The sequence below is a fragment of the Saimiri boliviensis genome, chromosome 5 (genome assembly GCF_048565385.1).
Source record: "Saimiri boliviensis isolate mSaiBol1 chromosome 5, mSaiBol1.pri, whole genome shotgun sequence".
Lineage (NCBI taxonomy): Eukaryota > Metazoa > Chordata > Mammalia > Primates > Cebidae > Saimiri > Saimiri boliviensis.
Window position 1 is genome coordinate 85,069,986 of NC_133453.1, and position 21,240 is coordinate 85,091,225.

General features: G+C 38.5%; 1 protein-coding gene across 8 annotated transcripts in view; it reads right to left on the reverse strand.

Moving 5' to 3' along the window:
* Positions 1-21,240, reverse strand: part of GALNT13 (polypeptide N-acetylgalactosaminyltransferase 13) — a 606,606-nt gene that overhangs the window by 231,308 nt on the left and 354,058 nt on the right. For all 8 annotated transcript variants that reach the window (XM_074399672.1, XM_074399674.1, XM_039469839.2 and 5 more), the window contains 2 exons: positions 12,533-12,699; positions 11,861-12,068 (listed from right to left, as the gene is read on the reverse strand). In XM_074399672.1, coding sequence (XP_074255773.1) covers positions 11,861-12,068; positions 12,533-12,699 — 375 coding nt within the window. The remainder of the gene's footprint in view (positions 1-11,860; positions 12,069-12,532; positions 12,700-21,240) is intronic.

Consider the following 21,240-nt stretch of genomic DNA (forward strand, 5'->3'; position numbering starts at 1 on the left):
TGCCAATTATATGGTCAGTTTTAGAGTAGGTGTGATGTGGTGCTGAGAAGAATGCATATTCTGTGGATTTGGGGTGGAGAGTTCTGTAAATGTCTATTAGGTTTGCTTGTTCCAGGTCTGAGTTCAGGTCGTGAATATCCTTGTTGATTTTCTGTCTGGTTGATCTGTCTAATATTGACAATGGGGTGTTAAAGTCTCCCACTGTTATTGTGTGGGAGTCTAAGTCTCTTTGTTAAGTCATTAAGAACTTGCCTTATGTATCTGGGTGCTCCTGTATTGGGTGCGTATATATTTAGATTCGTTAGCTCTTCTTGTTGCAGTGATCCTTTTACCATTATGTAATGTCCTTCTTTGTCTCTTTTGATCTTTGTTGCTTTAAAGTCTATTTTATCAGAGATGAGAATTGCAACTCCTGCTTTTTTTTTTTTTTTTTTTTTTTTTTTTTTTTTTGCTCTCCATTTGCTTGGTAGATCTTCCTCCATCCCTTTATTTTGAGCCTTTGTGTATCCTTGCATGCAAGATGGGTTTCCTGGATACAGCACACTGATGGGTTTTGGCTTTTTATCCAGTTTGCCAGTCTGTGTCTTTTGATTGGGTCATTTAGTCCATTTACATTTAGGGATAGTATTGTTACGTGTGAATTTGATACTGTTATTTTGATGCTACCTGGCTGTTTTATTGGTTAGTTGATGCAGCTTCTTGATTGTTTTGAGGCTTTTTTGCCATTTGGTATGTTTTTGGAGTGGCTGGTACTGGTTGCTCCTTTATATGTGTAGAGCCTCTTTCAGGAGTTCTTGTAGAGCAGGTTTGGTGGTGATGAAATCTCTGAGTACTTGCTTGTTCACAAAGGATTTTATTTTTCCTTCACTTATGAAGCTTAGTTTGGCTGGATAGGAGATTCTGAGTTGAAAGTTCTTTTCTTTAAGGATGTTGAATATTGGCCCCCAATATCTTCTGGCTTGTAGGGTTTCTGCTGAGAGAACTGCTGTGAGTCTAATGGGCTTCCCTTTGTGGGTAGCCTGACCTTTCTCTCTGGCTGCCCTTAGCATTTTCTCTTTCATTTCAACCCTGGTGAATCTGACGATTATGTGCCTTGGGGTTGCTCTTCTTGAGGAATATGTTTGTGGTGTTCTCTGTATTTCCTGGATTTGAATATTGGCCTGCCTTGCTAGGTTGGGGAAGTTTTACTGGATAATATCCTGAAGAGTATTTTCCAATTTGGATTCATTCTCTTCATCACATTCGGGTATACCTATCAAATGTAGATTAGGGCTTTTCACATAGTCTCACATTTCTTGAAGATTTTGTTCATTCCTTTTTGTGCTTTTTTCTCTGTTCTTGCCTTCTCTTTTTATTTCATTGAGTTGATCTTCGACCTCTGATATCCTTTCTTCTGCTTGGTCAATTCGGCTGTTGAAACTTGTGCGTGCTTTGCAAAGTTCTCATGTTGTGTTTTTCAGCTCTGTCAGTTCACTTATATTCCTCTCTATGTTGTCCATTCTCATTAGCATTTCGTCCAATCTTTTTTCAAGGTTCCCAGTTTCTTTGCATTGGGTTAGAACATGTTCTTTTAGCTCACTGTAGTTTGTTACTACCCACTTTCTGAAATCTGATTCTGTCGTTTCATCATCACACTTCTTCTCCATTCGGTCTGGTTCCCTTGCTGGTGAGGAGTTGTGATCCCTTTTAGGAGGGGAGGTGTTCTGGTTTCGGGAGTTTTCATCCTTTTTGTGCTGGTTTCTTCCCATTTTTGTGGGTTTATCCACCTGTTGTCTTTGTAGATACTGTCTTTCAGATTGGTTCTCTGAGTGAGCTTCTAGTTCGTGGATGCTGAAGTTATTTCTTTCTTTCTTTTTTTTTAAGCTTTCCTTCTAACAGTCTGGCCCCTTTGCTGTAGGACTGCTGAGGTCCTCTCCAGGCCCTGCTTGCCTGGGGATCACCTGCAGCAGCTGCAGTACAGTAAGGGTTGCTACCCGTTTCCTCTTCAGCTATCTTTGCCCCAGAAGGATGCTCGCCAACTGTCAGTCCATTCTCTCCTTATGAGGTGACTCTTTGGATCTATGTGGGTCAAGGAGCTACTTGAGGAGACAGTCTTTCTTTTATTGGGGCTTAAGTCCTGAGCTGTGAGCTCCGTTATTCATTCAGAGCTGCTGGGCAGGTATGATTAGGTCTGCTGCAGCTGAACTCATAAACCGCTTTTTGTTCCTAGGTGCTGTGTCCCGGGGAGTTAGGGCTTTATGAGTTTCCGTTGTGCTACTGCCCATTTTGATTTTTCTTTCAGGTCTGCCCCACCCAGCTAGCAGACCACCCAGCCACTGTCTGCCTGCAGAGGCTTTGCTGAGCTGCTGTGGGCTCCGCCCAGCTGCCGTGCTCTTCCCTGCAGTCCTGTTTATATGGGCATAGTTAGAACTGCCTCGGCAACGGTGGCCCCACCTCTGTTATGGCGGACTCTCTCTGTTGTGGCGGGTTGCCTCAGCAACGGCGGCCTGCCTCCCCCACAGAGCTGGACAGTCCCGGGTTCAGCTGTGCTTGCTGTGAAACGCTCAACTCAGAGCGTTTCCAATTACTGTTTTCGTTGTTGTTGTTGTGGGGGGTGGGGGTGGAACCAACCAAGCCTGATTGCCTGGCTCCCCGACTCAGAGTCTTTTTTTTTTTTATTTTTAAAGTTGAACGACCCAGCGATCCAGTCGCTTGTTGAAAAGGTGCCGGGATCTCCCGTGCTGCGACTCACTGAATCGGCTCAAACAGCGGAGCCAGCTCCTGGCGGATTTTTTGCCTGGGAATCTCCTGGCCTGGCTCGCTATTTCAGATGAATGGGCAACTCTGCCATCTCAGGGCTCGCCAGCTAAGAGGGCTCCCAGACCAGTGGCTTTTGTATGGAGAACCACCACAAAAGGGCGTGGTCAAAGCAGCAGCGCAGGCCAAATCAGCCTCACGGGGGCCAAAACAGCTGCACCGGCCAGAACAGCGGCTCTGGCGACCCTTCTGCCTGGGTATCTCCTGGTTTGTGGGTAATAAAAATTCATCTGGAAATGCGGCGTCCACTCACCTTCTGCACTTTCACTGGGAGCTGAAGTCCTAAGCTGTTCTCAGTCGGCCATCTTCCCAGCATTCCCTGGAAAAACTTACTTTTAAGAAAAGCTATAGGAGGATGATCCAAGATGACTAAATAGGAACAGCTTTGGATTGCATTTCCCAGGAAGAATGCAGAGGGTGAGTGATCACCACATTTCCAAATGAATTTTTACTGCCAACAGACTAGGAGATTCCCGGGCAGAAGAGCACCATGAGTCTCCAGCACAGCTGTTTCAGCTGGCACAGTGGGTCTCCACACAAAAACTCACACAAATCTGGACGCCATTTCAACTGGCACTTGGAATGCCTGGGAGACAGTGTCACCCATTCAACTGAAAAAAGGGGGCTGAAACAGGGAGCTAGGTGATCTGGCTCAGCAGTTTCTACCCCAACAAAGACCAGCAATCAGAAATGCTCTGGATTGAGAGTTTCATGGCAAGCATGGCTGGACCTGGGATGGTCCAGCTCTGTGAGAGGAAGGGCATCCACCATTACCGAGGCAGTTCTAATAATACCTCTATAAACAAAACCACAAGGAAGTTCAAACAGCAGCTGGGCAGAGCCCTCTGCAGATCAGCAACACTTCTGCTGGCAGACTGTGACTAGACTACCTCCTTGCTGGGAAGGGTATCTCTGAAAAAAGACAGCAACATCTCAGGAACTTATAAATAAAGCCCAAATTCCCAGGACAGAGCACCTAGGAAAACAAAAAAAGGGGGTTATGAGTTCCATTGCAGCAGACTTAAATATACCTGCCTAGCATCTCTGAATGGAACAATGGATCTCACAGCTCAACACCTGAGCTCCTGTAAGGGACAGACTGTATCCTCAAGCAGCTCCCCAACCCCCATATATCCAAAGGGACACATCATAAAGGAGAGCTCAGGCTGACATCTGGCAGCTATCTTACTGGGACAAATATAACAGAAGAAACTGGCAGCAGCCCTTACTGTTCTGTAGCTGCTGCAGGTGATCCCCAGGCAAGCCGGGTCTGGAGTGGACCTCCAGCAGTCCTACAGCAGAGTAGCCTGTTAGAAGGAAAACTAAAAAATAGAAATAACTTCATCATCAACAAAAAGAATGTCCACTCAGACCCCAACCAAAAGTCACCAACTACACAGACCACAGGTAGATAAATCCACAAAGATGGGAAGAAACCAGTGCAAAAAGGATGAACACACCCAAAACCAGATCCTCCTCCAGGGGATCACAACTCCTTACCAGCAAGGCAACAAGGGTGGATGGAGAATGAGTTTGAAGAATTGACAGAAACAGGCTTTAGAAGGTGGATAATAACAAACTTCTCTGAACTAAAAGAACATGTTCTAACCCAATGCAAAGAAACTAAGAACCTTGAAAAAAGGTTTGATGAAATGCCAATGAGAATAAACAGCTTAGACAAGAATACAAATGAATGATGGAGCTGAAAAACACAACACTAGAACTTTGCAAAGCATACACAAGTTTCAATAGCCAAATTGACCAAGCAGAAGAAAGGATACCAGGGCTTGAAGATCAATTCAATGAAATAGAAGGAAAAATTAGAGAAAAAAAAGTAAAAAGAAATGAACAAAGCCTCCAAGAAATATGGGATTATGTGAAAAGACCTCTTCTATGTTTGATAGGTGTACCTGAATGTGACAGAAAATGAATCCAAGCTGGAAAACACTCTTCAGGATACTATCCAGGAGAACTTCCCCAACCTAACAAAGCAGGCCACTATTCAAGTCCAGGAAACATAGAGAACACCACAAAGATATTCCTCAAGAAGAGCAATCCCAAGGCACATAATTGTCAGGTTCACCAGGGTTGAAACGAAGGAAAAAGTGCTAAGGGCAATCAGAGAGCAATGTCAAGTTACCCACAAAGGGAAGCCCAACAGACTCACAGTGGATCTCTCAGCAGAAACCCTACAGTCCAGAAGAGAGTGGGGGCCAATATTCAACAACCTTAAAGAAAATAATTTTCAACCTAGAATTTCATATCCAGCCAAACTAAGCTTCATAAGCGAAGGAGAAATAAAATCCTTTATGAACAAGCAATTGCTCAGAGATTTCCTCACCACCAGGCCTGCCTTATATGAGGTCCTGAAAGAAGTACTAAACATGGAAAGGAACAACCAGTACCAGCCATTCCAAAAACATACCAAATGGTAAAGACCATCAATACAATGAAGAAACTACATCTACTAATGGTCAAAACAACCAGCTAACATCAAAATGGCAGGATCAAATTCACACATAACAATAATCTTAAATGTAAATGGGCTAAATGCTCCAATCAAAAGACACAGACTGGCAAATTGGAAAAGAAGTCAAAACTCATTGGTGTGCTATATCCAGAAAACCCATCTCACATGCAAGGATACACACAGGTTTAAAATACAGGGATGGAGGAAGATTTATCAAACAAATGGAGAGCAAAAAACAAAGCATGAGTTGCCTGCCATGCAAATCTCTGATAAAATATACTTTAAAGTAACAAAGATCAAAAGAGACAAAGAAGAGCATTATATAATGGTAAAAGAATCAATGCAACAAGAAGAGCTAATGATCCTAAATATATAAACACCCAAAACAGAAGCATCCAGATACATAAAGCACGTTCTTAATGACCTACAAAGAGACTTAGACTCCCACACAATAATAGTGGGAGACTTTAATACTCCACTATATTTAGAAAGATCAACAAGACAGAAAATTAACAAGGATATCCAGGACTTGAACTCAGATATGGAACAAGCAAGCCTAGCAGACATTTACAGAACTCTCCACCCCAAATCCACAGAATATATATTCTTCTCAGCACCACATCACACTTAGTCTGAAATTGACTACAAAATTAGAAGTAAATCACTCCTTGGCAAATGCAAAAGAATGGAAATCATAACAGTCTGTCAAACCACAGTGCAATCAAATTAGAAAACAGAATTAAGAAACTGAGAACTGCACAATTTCATGGAAATTGAACAACTGGCTCTTGAACATTGACAGGATATCAGTGAAATGAAGGATAAACAATGCTGACTGAATAAACAATGAAAACAAGGATTTTCTTTGAAACCAATGAGAATGAATACAAAATGTACCAGAATCTCTGGGACACATTTAAAGCAGTGTCTAAAGGAAAATTTATAGCAGTAAATGCCCACATGAGAAGCAAAGGAATATCTAAAATTGACATCACATCATCAAAATTGAAATAACCAGAGGAGGAAGATCAAGAAAACTCAAAAGCTAGCAGAAGACAAGAAATAACTAAGAGCAGAACTGAAAGAGATAGAGACACAAAAAAAATTTAAAAAATCAATAAATCCAGGAGCTGTTTTTTTGAAAAAATCAATAAAATAGATCACTAGCCAGATTAATAAAAAAGCAAAGAGAGAAGTATCAAATAGATGCAATAAAAAATGATAAAGAGGATATCATTACTGATTCCACAGAAATACAAACTACCATCAGAGATTACTATAAACACCTCTATGCACGTAAACCAGGAAACCTGGAAGAAACAGATAAATTCTTAGACACTTTCACCCTTGCAAGCCTAAACCACGGAGAAGTCGAAACCCTGATTAGAGCAGTAACAACGGCTAAAGTGGAGGTAGAAATTAACAGCCTACCAATGAAAAAAAAGCCCAGGTCCAGAAAGGTTCACAGACGAATTCACCTAGACATACAAAGAGGAGCTGGTACCATTCCATCTGAAATGATTCCAAACAATATAAATAGAGGAAATCCTTCCCAAATCATTTTATAAGACCAAGATCATCCTGATACCAAAACCCGGCAGACACTCCACAAGAAAAGAAAACTCCAGGCCAATATACATGATGAACATAGATAGAAAAATCTTCAATAGAATACTGTCAAACTGTGACAGTACATCAAAAAACTTCTCCATCATGATCAAGTGGGCTTCATCCCAGGGATGCAAGGCTGGTTCAACATACGCAAGTCTATAAACGTAATTCACCACATAAACAGAAACAAAGACAAAAACCACATGATCATCTCAATAGATGCAGAGAAGACCTTCAACAAAATTCAACAGCCCTTTATGCTAAAAACTCTCAATAAACTAGGTATTGACAGAATGTATCTAAAAATGATAAAAGCTATTTATCACAAACCCACAGCCTGTTTTTGTCCATTCAGTATGAATGCCAATGAATTCATACTGAATGGGCAAAAACTGGAAGCATTCCCTTTGAAATCTGGCACTAGACAAGGCTGCCCTCTCTCACCACTCCTATTCAATATAGTATTGGAAGTTCTAGCCAGAGCAATCAGGGAAAAAAAAAAGAAATGAAGGGTATTCAATTAAGAAAGGAAGAATTCACATTGTCTCTATTTGCAGATGACATGATTGTATATTTAGAAGACCCCATCATCTCAGCACAAAATCTCCTTAAACTGATAAGCAACTTCAGCAAAGTCTCAGGATATAAAATCAATGTGCAGAAATCACAAGCATTCCTGTACACCAGTACGAGACTAACAGAGATCCAAATCAAGAATGAACTGCCATTCACAATTGCTATAAAGAGAATAAAATACCTAGAAATACAACTAACAAAAGATGTAAAGGACCTCTTCAAGGAGAACTATAAACCACTGCTCAATGAAATAAGAGAGGACACAAACAGAAGGAAAACCATTCCATGCTGATGGTTAGGAACAATCAATAGTGTGAAAATGGCCATACTGCCCAAAGTAATTTACAGATTCAATGCTATCCCCATCAAGCTACCTATGACCCTCTTCACATAACTGGAAAAAACCACCTTAAACTTCACATGGAACCAAAAGAGAGCCCATATAGCCAAGACAATACTAAGCAAAAAGAACAAAGCTAGAGGTGTCATGCTACCTGATTTCAAACTATACTACAAGGCCATAATCAAAACAGCGTGGTACTGGTACCAAAACAGAGATATAGACCAGTGGAACAGAACAGAGGTCTCAGAGGCAATACCACACACCTACAACCATCTGATCTTTGACAAAGATGACAAAAACAAGCAATGGGGAAAGAATTCCCTGTTTCATAAATGGTGTTGGGAAAACTGGCTAGCTATGTGCAGAAAGCAGAAACTGGACCCCTTCCTGACACCTTACACTAAAATTAACTCCATATGGATTAAAGACTTCAACATAAGACTTAACACCAGGTAAACCCTGGAAGAAAACCTAGGCAAAACCATTCAGGACATAGGCATAGGCAAAGACTTCATGACCAAAACACCAAAAGCATTGGCAACAAAAGCCAAAATAGACAAATAGGATCTACTTAAACTCCAGAGCTTTTGCACAAAACAAAACAAAACAAAACAAAACAAAAAAATAATCATTGGCGTGAACCGGCAACCAAAAGAATGAGAAAACATTTTTGTAATCTACTCGTCTGACAAAGGGCTAATATCCAGAATCTACAAAGAACTAAAACAGATTTACAAGTAAAAAACAAATCCATTTAAAAGTGAGTGAGGTATATGAACAGGCACTTTTCAAAAGGAGACATATATGAGGCCAACAAATATATAAAAAAATGCACATCATCATGGGTCATTAGAGAAATACAAATCAAAACCACCCTGAGATACTATCTTAAACCAGTTGGAATGGCGATCATTAAAAAATCTGGAGATAACAATGCTACAGAGGATGTGTAGAAATAGGAACACTTTTACACTGTTGGTGGGAGTGTAAATTAGGTCAACCATTGTGGAAGACAGTGTGGCGATTCCTCAAGACCCTAGAAATAGAAATTCCATTTGACCCAGCAATCCCATTACTGGGTATATATCCAAAGGATTATAAATCATTCTGTTATAAAGACACATGCATAGGTATCTTCATTGTGGCACTGTTTACAATAGCAAAGACCTAAAACCAACCCAAATGCCCACTGATGATGAAATGGAGAAGAAAAATGTGGCACATATACACCATGGAATACTATGCAGCCATAAAAAGCGAATTCATATCCTTTTAACAGACATGGATGAATCTGGAAAGCATCATTCTTAGCAAACTGACACAAGAACAGAAAAATCAAACACTACATGTTCTCACTCATTTGTGGGTGTTGAACTATGAGAACACATGGATACAGGGAGGGGAACATCACACACTGGGGTCTGTTGGCGGGGACTAGAGGAGGGACAGTGTCAGGTAGGGAGTTGGAGAGGGATAATATGGGGAAAAATGCCAGATATAGGTGACGGGGATGGAGACAGCAAACCACCTTGCCATTTATGTATCTATGCAACAATCCTGCATGTTCTTCACATGTACCTCACAACCTAAAGTGCAATAAAATAGCTAGCTATGTATAGCTCTGGATCCAAGATGGCTGAATAGATACAACTCCAGCACACAACATCCAGCGAGAGAGATGCAGAAACACAAAGATCTCCTAGCTCCAACTGAGATAACAGGTGCATTTTAATGGGTCTGGTTTAGCAGAACCTGTAGACTGAGCCCCCTCCTCCCACCCGGAGAGAGAGAGAGAGAGAGAGAGAGAGAGAGAGCGAGCGAGCTGTAAGTGGAAGCAGCTGGGTGGGCCCATAACCTATGACTGGAGAGAGAAGCTAAAAGGGGGAGATGGCCAGGTGCTGCAGGGTGGGTCCCTACTCTTCCCCACAAACACCAGAGGACTGAAGCTCTGACTCTAGTGGGTTGTGCAGCTGGTACCACAGTCTGAGCTGAATCCTGAATGATCTGGCCCAGTAGAGGAAGGGCACAACCCACCATTAGAGGAGTGGGACTGGGCTACATGTTTTAAAAAGAAACACAGGAAGCCTACATAGCAACGGGATGGCGTTCTTGATAACACAGCAGCACCTATAGGTCGGCAGAAGAGGGGGGCCCTAATCTCCCAGTATAAACAAAAAGACAGGAAGCTTCCCTAGTAACCGTAAGGAGTCCCTAGAAACCCAAAGGAGTCCCTAGAAATCCAGAAGCTCCTTCACAGGTAGACAAGGGACCTCATCAAGTGGCTCCTTAACAACACATCCAGGTAAGCCCACAAAGATGGGGAAAAACGCAGCACAAAAAAGATAAAAACCATCAAAGACCAGAACACCTCTTCTCCTTCAAGAGATCACAACTCTATAGATTCAATGCTATCACCATCAAGCTACCAATGACGTTCTTCACAGAACAGGAAAAAAACACTTTAAACTTGATATGGAATCACAAGACAGCCCACATAGCCAAGACAATCCTAAGTAAAAAGAACAAACCTGGCGGCATCACACTGCTGGACTTCCAACTATACTACAAGGCTACAGTAATCTGAACAGCATGAGACTGGTACCAAAACAGAGACATGGACCAATGGAACAGAACAGAAATCCCAGAAGAAACACGACACATCTACAATCATCTGATCTTTGAAAAACCTGGCAAAAACAAGAAATGGGGAAAGGACTCCATGTTTAATAAATTGTGTGGGCAAAACTGGCTAGCCATATGCAGAAAGCAGAAACTGGACTCCTACCTGCCACCTTACACTAAAATTAACTCCAGTTGTATCCCAGATTTAAACATAAAACCTAACACCATAAAAACAAAACAAAACAAACAAAACAAAACAAAAAACAAACCAAAAAAAACAACAAAAGCAAAACAAACAAAAAAAAACACCAAAAGCAATGGCAATAAAAGCCAAGATAGAGAAATGGGATCTAACTAAAACGCAGAGCTTCTGTAGAGCAAAAAAAAAAAAAAAAAAAATTATTACAGCAAATTAGCAACCAACACAATGGGAAAAATTTTTTGCAATCTACCCATCTGACAAGGGCTAATATCTAGAATCTACAAGGAACTACAACGGATATATAAGAAAAAAAACATTCAAAAGTGGGTGAAGTATATGAACTGACACTTTCATAAAGAAGACATACATGAGGCCAACAAACATATAAAAAATGCTCATCATCATTGGTCACTAGAGAAATGCAAATCAAAACCACACTGAGGTATTATCTCATGCCAGTTAGAATAGTAATCATTAAAAAATCTGGAGACAACAGATACTGGACGGGATGTGGAGAAATAGGAACACTCTTACACAGTTGATGGAAGTGTAAATTAGTTCAACCACTGTAGAAGACAGTGTGGTAATTTCTCAAAGATTTAGAAAGAGAAATTCCATTTGACTCAGCAATCCCATTACTGGGCATATACTCAAAGAACTATAAATTGTTTTACTATAAAGACTCATGCACACGTATGTTCACTGCAGCCCTGAGTACAATAGCAAAGACCTGGAACCAACCCAAATGCCCATCAATGATAGACTGGACAAAGAAACTGTGGTACGTATACACCATGGAATACTATCCAGCCATAAAAAACCATGAGTTAATGTCCTTTGTAGGGACATGGATGAATTTGGGAACCATAATTCTCAGCAAACTGACACAAGAACAGAAAGCCAGACATCACATGTTTTCACTCATAGGTGGGTGTTGAACAATGAGAAGAGGTGGACTCAGGGAGAGGAGCATTACACAATGGGGGCAGTTGGACGGGGTAGAGGAGAGACAGCAGGGGGGGTGGGGAGGGAGGGGAACATGGGGAGGGATAACATGGGGAGAAATGCCAGATATAGTATGCACCTAAAGTTAAAAAAAATTTATATGTATAATAATGATAAAAGCTATAAAATAAACCTTCTAAAAAGAGTAACTTGGAAAAGAAATTCTGATGGACATCTGGAACTGTCCTATGAGGTTCAGTCATAACCTAGGCAGAAATAACACATAAATTCTTACCTGTCTTCCTTTATTCTTGCCAGCAAAGGCTCCAGCCATCCTAACGTGCATTCACAGTGTGCATCAAGAAAAGTTATGACCTGCCCTTTTGAAGCAGCTGCTCCTCGAAGACGGGCACGTATTAACCCAGAACGTTCCTCCATCCTAATAATTTTTACTGGCACTTCTAAATTTTTCACGTAATTCTCTAGTGTCAACTTGAGAAATTCTGTAACATGCAATAAAAATTTACAAGAAAAAAATTTTAAACTGTTTTAAGATATAGCAGAGATATTATCAAGATGGTAATTCAACACACAGAAATTGTGGCCAATTTCTATCAGTATTTATTGCCTTAGGTACAAAACAGTAGAGATTTAATCAGGTAATTAATGTCATATATCCATAAAATCATATGAATGCTCAATAATATCAGTTGAATTGAAAAAAAGATGTATTTTTGAAAGTCATTTTGACTGAATTTTTAGGTTAGTAAGAGCCATATAGAATAATGAGAGAAAGTGAAAGGATTAATTATTTGCTTCTAGAGTTGGCATTAATGAAGTTACTGATGAGAATTTGATAGGCTGTGGCAGAGCTAGTAAATTTATAATGCAAATATAGATAATTGCATAGTTATCTTTTTGGCCATAATAAAGCTTCTTAATAATACAAAAAAAACAAAATTTGTACCTCTTTCACTGGCATCGTCTACCAAGATGACCTCAGAGAGCAGATAGTGTGGGGAACGATTTATCACACTGTAAACAGTTCTAAGGAGAGTGCTCCAAGCTTCATTATGAAATACAATGACTACACTTGTGTTTGGAAGTTCATCAGGGTAGACTTTTGTCTTACATCTGAAAAAGAGGAAATAAATTAATGCATTTTTATCCCGATTATTAGAAAAAGAAATATCCATAATACAACTTCAGAGTTGAAAGTCCCTAAGGAAATGTTTTATGAATATCTAAAATCATTTTCCTTTTATAAGTACTGTGAGTAATCACTTGGCATTTTGAAAGTTAAATATGCATAATTACTAATACTTTTATTTTAATTGTAGCAGAGAACAAAGCATCATGATTTGTACAAGTCTAAGAAAAATCTAAGAAATATAATATTCTGAGACTGTTGATAAAAGACCCCATGCACCAAGTACAAATGAGTTCATTTAGTGAATATAATTTTATTGTTTTTTAAAAACAATTGTATAACCCAAGAAGTCATAGAAACAAACAGATAAGTGTCCAAAGGGTCGTGAAGTAGGTAAAAGAGATTTTCTGTTCTAAATCTAGTCATGTATGCTTCTAACTGCATTTGAAGATGCTACAAATGTCTACTTCCAAGGAAAGGTTTAGGTTTCCTTTAGATTCAGAATCTATTAAATGCATCCTGGCCTCTAAAATGTCCTTTTATGTTTTGAAGATCAGGAAAGGGAATGGACTATCAGCATTTCTCAGACTTTAATGTGCATAGGCACTGATATGGAAGTGCTGGTAAGGGGAGAGCTTGGTCCCTTAAAATGACATGGAAGGGAGAATGGAAGTACTGGGTAGAGGAGGGCATGGTCCCTCACTAGGGCTCCACCCCCACAGAGGCTGGGTGAAGACAGGCATTTCCTGACCAAATGTTACAGTTCCCAAGACCACCCTGACTTGCCATCCTTACCCTAGCAGGCAGACACACAAAAGGATGGACAGCCAGAGGAACAGATCTGCCCAAGAAGACACAGCAGGATGTAGAGAGGAGCACATCAGTGGAGTAAAAGACCAGGGGCTGGACATAGAGAGGGACTCACCCACGGGCACGGCATGCCAGCAGGCCACAGACCAAAGGGAGGAAGTGGAATTTGTCTCAGGCAGTCAGAGGAGAGTCCAGGCCACTGAGCTGTCTGACTCCAGGGTAAAACCTTTCCACTCCATCTCCCTTCTGGCTTTCCCCATCTGCTGAGAGCTGCCTCCACCCAATAAAACCTTAAACTCACTCTCCAAGCCCCATTGTGATCTGCTGCTTCCGGTTCGTAAAGGCAAGAACCCGGATATAGCAAGTCCCCTGTCCTTGTGACAAGGTAGTGACAAGGTAATTGAGCTGGTTAACACAAGCTGCCTATAGAGAGCAAAATTAAAAGCACACACGGTAGCACCTGCCCACTGGGGCTTCAGGAGCTGTAAACATTCACCCCTAAACACTGCTGTGGGGTCAGAGCCCCACGACATGCCCATCCTTATGCTCCCCTTGAGGTTTGAGCAGAGAGGCACTGAAGAAGCAAGCCACAGCCCCATCACACCCTCTGCGAGGGACAGAAGGCAACTTTTCCCATTTCAACATAATCTGGAGGTGTGTTTAAATGCAGATTCTAATTCACTAGGTGTAGGGTGAAGTTTCTGCTTTTCTAAAAATCTCCCAGACGATTTAGAGGCTGCTGGTCCCTGGAGCACACTGATTAGTAAGGGGCTATACCATAATTACTACTACTTTTAGAACTTAATGTTTTGAAAACTATTTTCGACTTTGCTTATAAATCTAAAGTAGTCCAGGTTTTTCTTATGAAGCAATCAATCAAAAAAGGTACATTTGGATCATTGATATGTATAGTACTCTAGGTGGTGATCCCAAATTTAACAGGCAGATGTTTGTTGCTCTCATCAACTTGTCAACATTCAGGCATTTCTGTCATGTCATTTTAAATCAATGTGATTATAGATTATTAAAAAAAATGTCAAAGGGTTTCTGGAGCAGTAACAGAAGTTTATTCAACTGAGGTTTTCTTAGAATACTCTTAAGAGCTAGATAATTAAAATAACCATAATATAAATTGAATCAGATACGTCTTGCTACTTATGGACAGCTTAATACATGAACAGCACAGTGTTGCTGAAATTAGTTTCCTTCACAAGGGAGTGAAAAAAATACAATAAAATGTGGAAGAAGAAGGCATATAATAAATACTTGTGTGCTATCTTCATTATTTTTAAAAACTGTCTAAATGAGGTCTACTGCAATATAGCCAGCTAAAAATGTACATATAACTCAATTACAACATTTTCCAGCATACATTTCTTTTAAAAAGATTTATTAAGCATCTATAATACAATAGATACTGTGCATATATGAAAATAAAAATATAAGGTGTGGGAAAAGTAGTTGTATGTATTATCATCTCTTTCCTTTCAGTGGCAAGATTGAAAACATTTCTATGAACTTCTTCATCACTTGACTTGTATCTCCAAGTAGCTCATCACTAAATAAACTTAGAAAGCCATCTTGGTAAATCAGAGAGGGCTTTCTCCACCATTTTCCCCAAATCTCCATTCTTCTGCCTCATTAAAAAGCCTAATCACTTTCAGCATGTGAAGCAAAAAGTAAGGTGAAGATCTCCCCCCTCCTCAAAGAAGTAGAGCTGGTATAACAGGCTGAAAGCAATCTAACAGAAAGCAACCACTAGCTTCACAAAAGGATTACAGTCAATAAAGTCTACTCAGCATCATTTGTAAAAAAAAATATTTTTCAATCAACACATTTCACAGAACTGGAAAAAACCACCTTAAACTTCATATGGAACCAAAAGGGAGCCCATATAACCAAGACAATCCTAAGCAAAAAGAACAAAGCTGGAGGCATCACGCTACCTGATTTCAAACTATACTACAAGGCCATAATCAGAACAGCATGGTACTGGTACCAAAACAGAGATACAGACCAATGGAACAGAACAGAGGCCCTGGAGGCAACGCCACACACCTACAACCTCTGACCTTTGACAAAGATGACAAAAACAATCAATGGGGAAAGGATTCCCTGTTTCATAAATGGTGTTGGGAAAACTGGCTAGCCATGTGCAGAAAGCAGAAACTAGACCCCTTCCTGGCACTTTACACTAAAATTAACTCCAGATGGATTAAAGACTTCAACATAAGACCTAACACCAGGAAAATCCTGGAAGAAAACCTAAGCAAAATGTTTCAGGGCATAGGCATAGGCAAGGACTTCATGACCAAAACACCAAAAACATTGGCAACAAAAGCCAAAATAGACAAATGGGACCCAATTAAACACCAGAGCTTCTGTACAGCAAAACAATCAATGGAGTGAACTAGCAACCAACAGAATGGGAAAAAAATTTTTGCAATCTACCCATCTGACAAGGGCTAATATCCATAATCTACAAAGAACTAAAACAGATTTATAAGAAAAACAAACCCATCCAAAGGTGGGCAAAGGATATGAATGGATAATTTTCAAAAAAAGACATATATCAGGCCAACAAACATATGAAAAAATGCTCATCGTCACTGATTATTAGAGAAATGCAAATCAAAACCACATTGAGATACCATCTCACACCAGTTAGAATGGCGATCATTAAAAAATCTGGAGACAACGGATGCTGGAGAGGATGTGGAGAAATAGGAACACTTTTATACTGTTGGTGGGAGTGTAAATTAGTTCAACCATTGTGGAAGACAGTCTGGCGATTCCTCAAGGACCTAGAAATAGAAATTCCATTTGACCCAGCAATCCCATTACTGGGTGTATACCCAAAGGATTATAAATCATCCTATTATAAAGGCACATACACACATATGTTCATACTGGCAATGTTTAAAATAGCAAAAACTTGGAACCAACCCAAATTCCTATTGATGATAGACTAGACAAGGAAAATGTGGCATATATACACCATGGAATACTATGCAGCCATAAAAATGATGAGTTTGTGTCCTTTGTAGGGACATGGATGAATCTGGAAACAATAATTCTCGGCAAACTGACACAAGAACAGAAAATCAAACACCACACGTTCTCACTCATAGGTGGGTGATGAACAGTGAGAACACAATGGACACAGGGAGGGGAGCATCACACACTGCAGGGGGTGATGCAAGGGAGGAACACCGGGGTAGTGGGGAGGTCAGGGAGTGATAACACTGGGAGAAATGACAGATGTAGGTGATGGGGGGATAGAAGCAGCAAACCACACTGCCATGTGTGTACCTATGCAACAACCATGCATGATCTGCATATGTACCCCAGAACCTAAAATACAATAGAAAAAAAAAAAGTTATTTCAATCAACAATTTTTGTTACACTAAATGCAAACAATGAAATAAATGATTTAAAATGTAAACTCAAAGCAGTTATTTAGATCCAGCATCTTAAAGCATTTCTATCAAGCTTTATTTTGTGATTTAAAAAATCTACACACCAATGTTAATTTTGCATTCATTTTATGTGTCAAAGTTATAATGAATTTACTATTAATGCAGCTATCATGCTTAGAGAAAACTTCTACTGTCATTATTTAATGTAGCATAAAAATAAAACTAATATTTTAATTATTCCTCTTCTTCCTATGTAAACAGTCATTCATCAAAGGGTAAAAAAGGTTCAGTTATGTGGGATAAATAAGTTCTGGAGATCTAAACAAAGCATGGTGACTATAATTAATAATACTGTGTTATATACTGTAGTTGAAATATACTAAGAGAATTGATCTGAAGAGTTCTCACCACATTAAAAAAAAAAATCATGTGAGGTGACAGACATGTTAATTTGATCATTTCACAAAGTTCATGTATATCAAAACATCAAGTTGTATACCTTAAGTATATATAACTTTTAGTTGTCAAATATACCTTAATAAATCTGAAGAAATAAAGTCCTTCAGCAAAGAAGACTCTGTACCAATAAAATAATTTACAGGATAATCTAAAGTGATAAAAATTGGTTATTCTATGTCAGTTTATCCAGTTATCTTAAATGGGTTATGTTTTTCATTATTTCTGATGGATTTGTGGTACACTGAACTGGTATTATTGTCTGTATTTTACCAAAGTTAATATTTCATCCATGGAAATGGAAAGATATACTGATTTTATCTACTGCTGGAAAGAAAAAAATGTGGTCAAACTATGCCACAATGCTTTCTTATCACTAGAATCTATTTAAGCTTATAGAAAAAGCTTTTAAATGAATTTGGACATATATTTCTATCAATATTGTCATGCTTGACATATGAATCAGTCACATCACTTTCTTGTGGATTTGAAGTTTCTTTCATGTATTTAATCTTTCTCCAGCTTTAAATAGTATTGTTTATATGAGAGACAAGCATTTAGCATATAACTCAAGAAATCTAAAAAACAGTATCAAATTCTTGTGGATATCTTCCTTGGTGCTAAAAAGTCCTCCTTTTTAAAGATTAAGGTGCAAATGAATTATGTGGGGATCTTCTTAAAATGCAGATTTGTATTCAGTAGGTCTGGGATTGGCTCAAGATTCTGCATTTATAATACCATCCTTGGTGGTGCTAACACTCTTGGTTCTTGGTTGACATGATGAGAAGCAAAGCCATATAAATCAGTCAGCTGTCCATTAGCAAGTAAATATAGGATTGTCATGATGACTCCAATAACAAATCTTTGTTTAATCATATGAAATTTAATTATTCCTGCTCTTTTGTTTCTTGTTTTCAGACAATAACTTTTGCCTCTTATACTGAACCATAATGTAATCTTTTTGAAGAAATAGTGAATGACACACTCAGTATATGCAGTACTAAGAATACACATAATTCAGTGGAAGTAATGGCTGTATTAACAGCTATGACCATGTTTGTTAAACTCATGCTGATTTCAGAATATAAAATATGCATCTTAACATACATGAATACAATAATTTCTTCTGTTTAGACAAGAAAAAGCACTGAAAGTTTTGTGTTGTTAACAAAAACCTTTAATAATGACGTTATACTATATATTATAAACAATGTTTCATATATATATATATATATATATATATACACAAAATATCAGTGAGCTAAAAACTCTACCAGATATAGATAGACAGATATAGATATAGATATAGATGATATAGATATAGATATCTGGCAGAGTTTTTAACTCACTGATATTTCCAGAAATAATTCAAAACAAACAACAACAACAAATAAGAAACAAATGATGGAAGTCGGGATGAAAACTTAAATAGAGAGAACTTGGCTAATAATCTATTTTCCCTGATACAATTTTTTCCTTTGTGATATGAAAAAGATAATTTCACTACTTTTCACCTCAGTGTTTATATCTTTTACATAATAAGATTAAAGTAGGCAATCTCAAACGTCTTATGTGAAATACATGGTAGACATTGCTTGGTATACACTGCAGAGTAAAGTTTATAATCGCCACATGGTGGAACTCGAAAGGACTTTCAAAGTTGACTAATTCAATGTTTCATTTTACAGAATACAAGTCTCAAGATGCACAGCTCTTTTAGTACTAAATTAATACAACAAAAATAATTTATTATTTTAGTAATACTTACTAATGGTTTCTGCCTGAGATTCTTTCATATGCTGTATCAAAAGTTTAAAATGACATTAATTGAAAAAAAATTAGTTGGAAAAATTAGAAACAAAGCATATCAAAGACCAAATAACTCTTTAAGCAATGTGTCTTATGAAGTTACTATTTGTTTTCTTTTACATAAACACCTAAATGGGATTAGCAAAAATTGATATTATTGTGGCGCACAATGTATATGTAATTAACTTTCAGAGTAAAAGTGGCAGATGGCAACAGTAGCAATTTTCATCAGTTTGAAAGAAATATTTGATGTCAAATTGTGCCTGAAATCTGGTATTCCAGTGAAATCACAAACTTTATCATGGCAACAGTTTATACTATGTTGACATGGTGAATTTGTAATACTTGCAAGGAAGTAAAAGTTTTTTTTTTTAAATCTATGATAATATATCTGTGGCTCTTAATCTTGGCTGCTGCACATTGGAATTATCTCATGAGCTCAGAAAACTATGAGTGTGAGAGTTTCTGTCACAGAGATCTGATTAAAGTGTGTGAGTGTGGCTATAGGTGGTAAGATTTTTAAAAATCTTTGGAAATTCAAATGTGTAGCCAAAGTTGAGAATGGTTACTCAAGTACTCTATCATAAAGATAGAAGTTTTGAAATATGTAAAACATTAAGACTTATGTCAACATTTAAAAAAAAGATGCAGAGCAAGGGACAGTGAGGTGTAGGGAAGATGGGGAGGGATAACATGGGGAGAAATGCCAGATATAGGTGATGGGGGGATGGAGGCAGCCAACCACATTGCCATGTAAGTACCTATGCAACAGTCCTGCATGACCTGCACATGTACCCCAGAACCTGAAGTACAATTTAATACATATATATATATACATATATATATATATATATATATATATAAAATAAGATGCATGAGGTTAACATCTCCTTTTGTGTTTATATCGTAGAAAAGTAAGATAACTTTTATGTCATACAAAAGCAAGAAGATACTGTTTACTGTCATGAAAGCAGGAAAAGTCAGATAGTCTTCTCCATTTTGTTTACAGTCTCTTCTGTCATTTGAATATACACTAATGTTGTCCTAATGGTCTACAAGCTGTTGATTTATAAATATATAAAAATTCAGCTGATCTACTTTGGAGAGAATATGGAGGTAGAATCATATTTCCAATGTCTGTAACACGGCAATACAGTGAGGTAGTATACCTATTTATCACTTTCCCCCTAGGCTATGCACACATCATGGAAACATAAACTGTTACAATTTGATTTTATCCTTTCAAAACCGTATTGATGTTTTCAGATAAGCTACTAAACACAACATGCCACATCAGAGAAAGAAAAATTGACTATAAGATGAGAATGTGAAATCACAAAGGATCCATGATTACACGGTGATTTAGTTAGACACAATCCATTCATTCTGGACTCCAAACAACGGCTGTCAGCATTGGAGTTTGCATGACTTGTTGGAGTGCTGCTCATTGAGTCAGTGGCTGCCTTTTACTACCTCAATTAAAGATTAACAACAGTAATTAAAGACTTGCGATGCAAGTCCTTTATATATTTTTAAGAGCTATGAGAATTGCAGAATTGTGTGTGGCTTCTATGTTTCCCAAAAATTAATATTCATATTCACAGAGAGAAAATTCATTATTCTCCAATACATCCATGCAAAGAAAACCTGGGCAAACAAAAAGTGGTTCTTTCATAATAATTGAGCAGCTTGGGGCCTGAAGTAAAATGAAGCACTAAATTTTGTATGGGTTTCTGTGTGTTGATTTATGTTCACAATGTGTTAAGTCTTCCAAAAGTAAGTTCGTATGTCATAATTACTTGAGTAACTGAAATTTTAAAAAATCAGATTGGTATTCATCTGCTCCAAACATCTTTATTTTAAAATCCAGTTCTGGTGCGGTGGCTCACGCCTGTAATCCCAGCACTTCGGGAGGCCGAGGCGGGTGGATCAGGAGGTCAGGCATTCAAGACCAGCCTGGCCGACATGGTGAAACCTGTCTCTACTAAAAATAGTAATAATAAAAAAAATTAGTTGGGTGTGGTGACGAG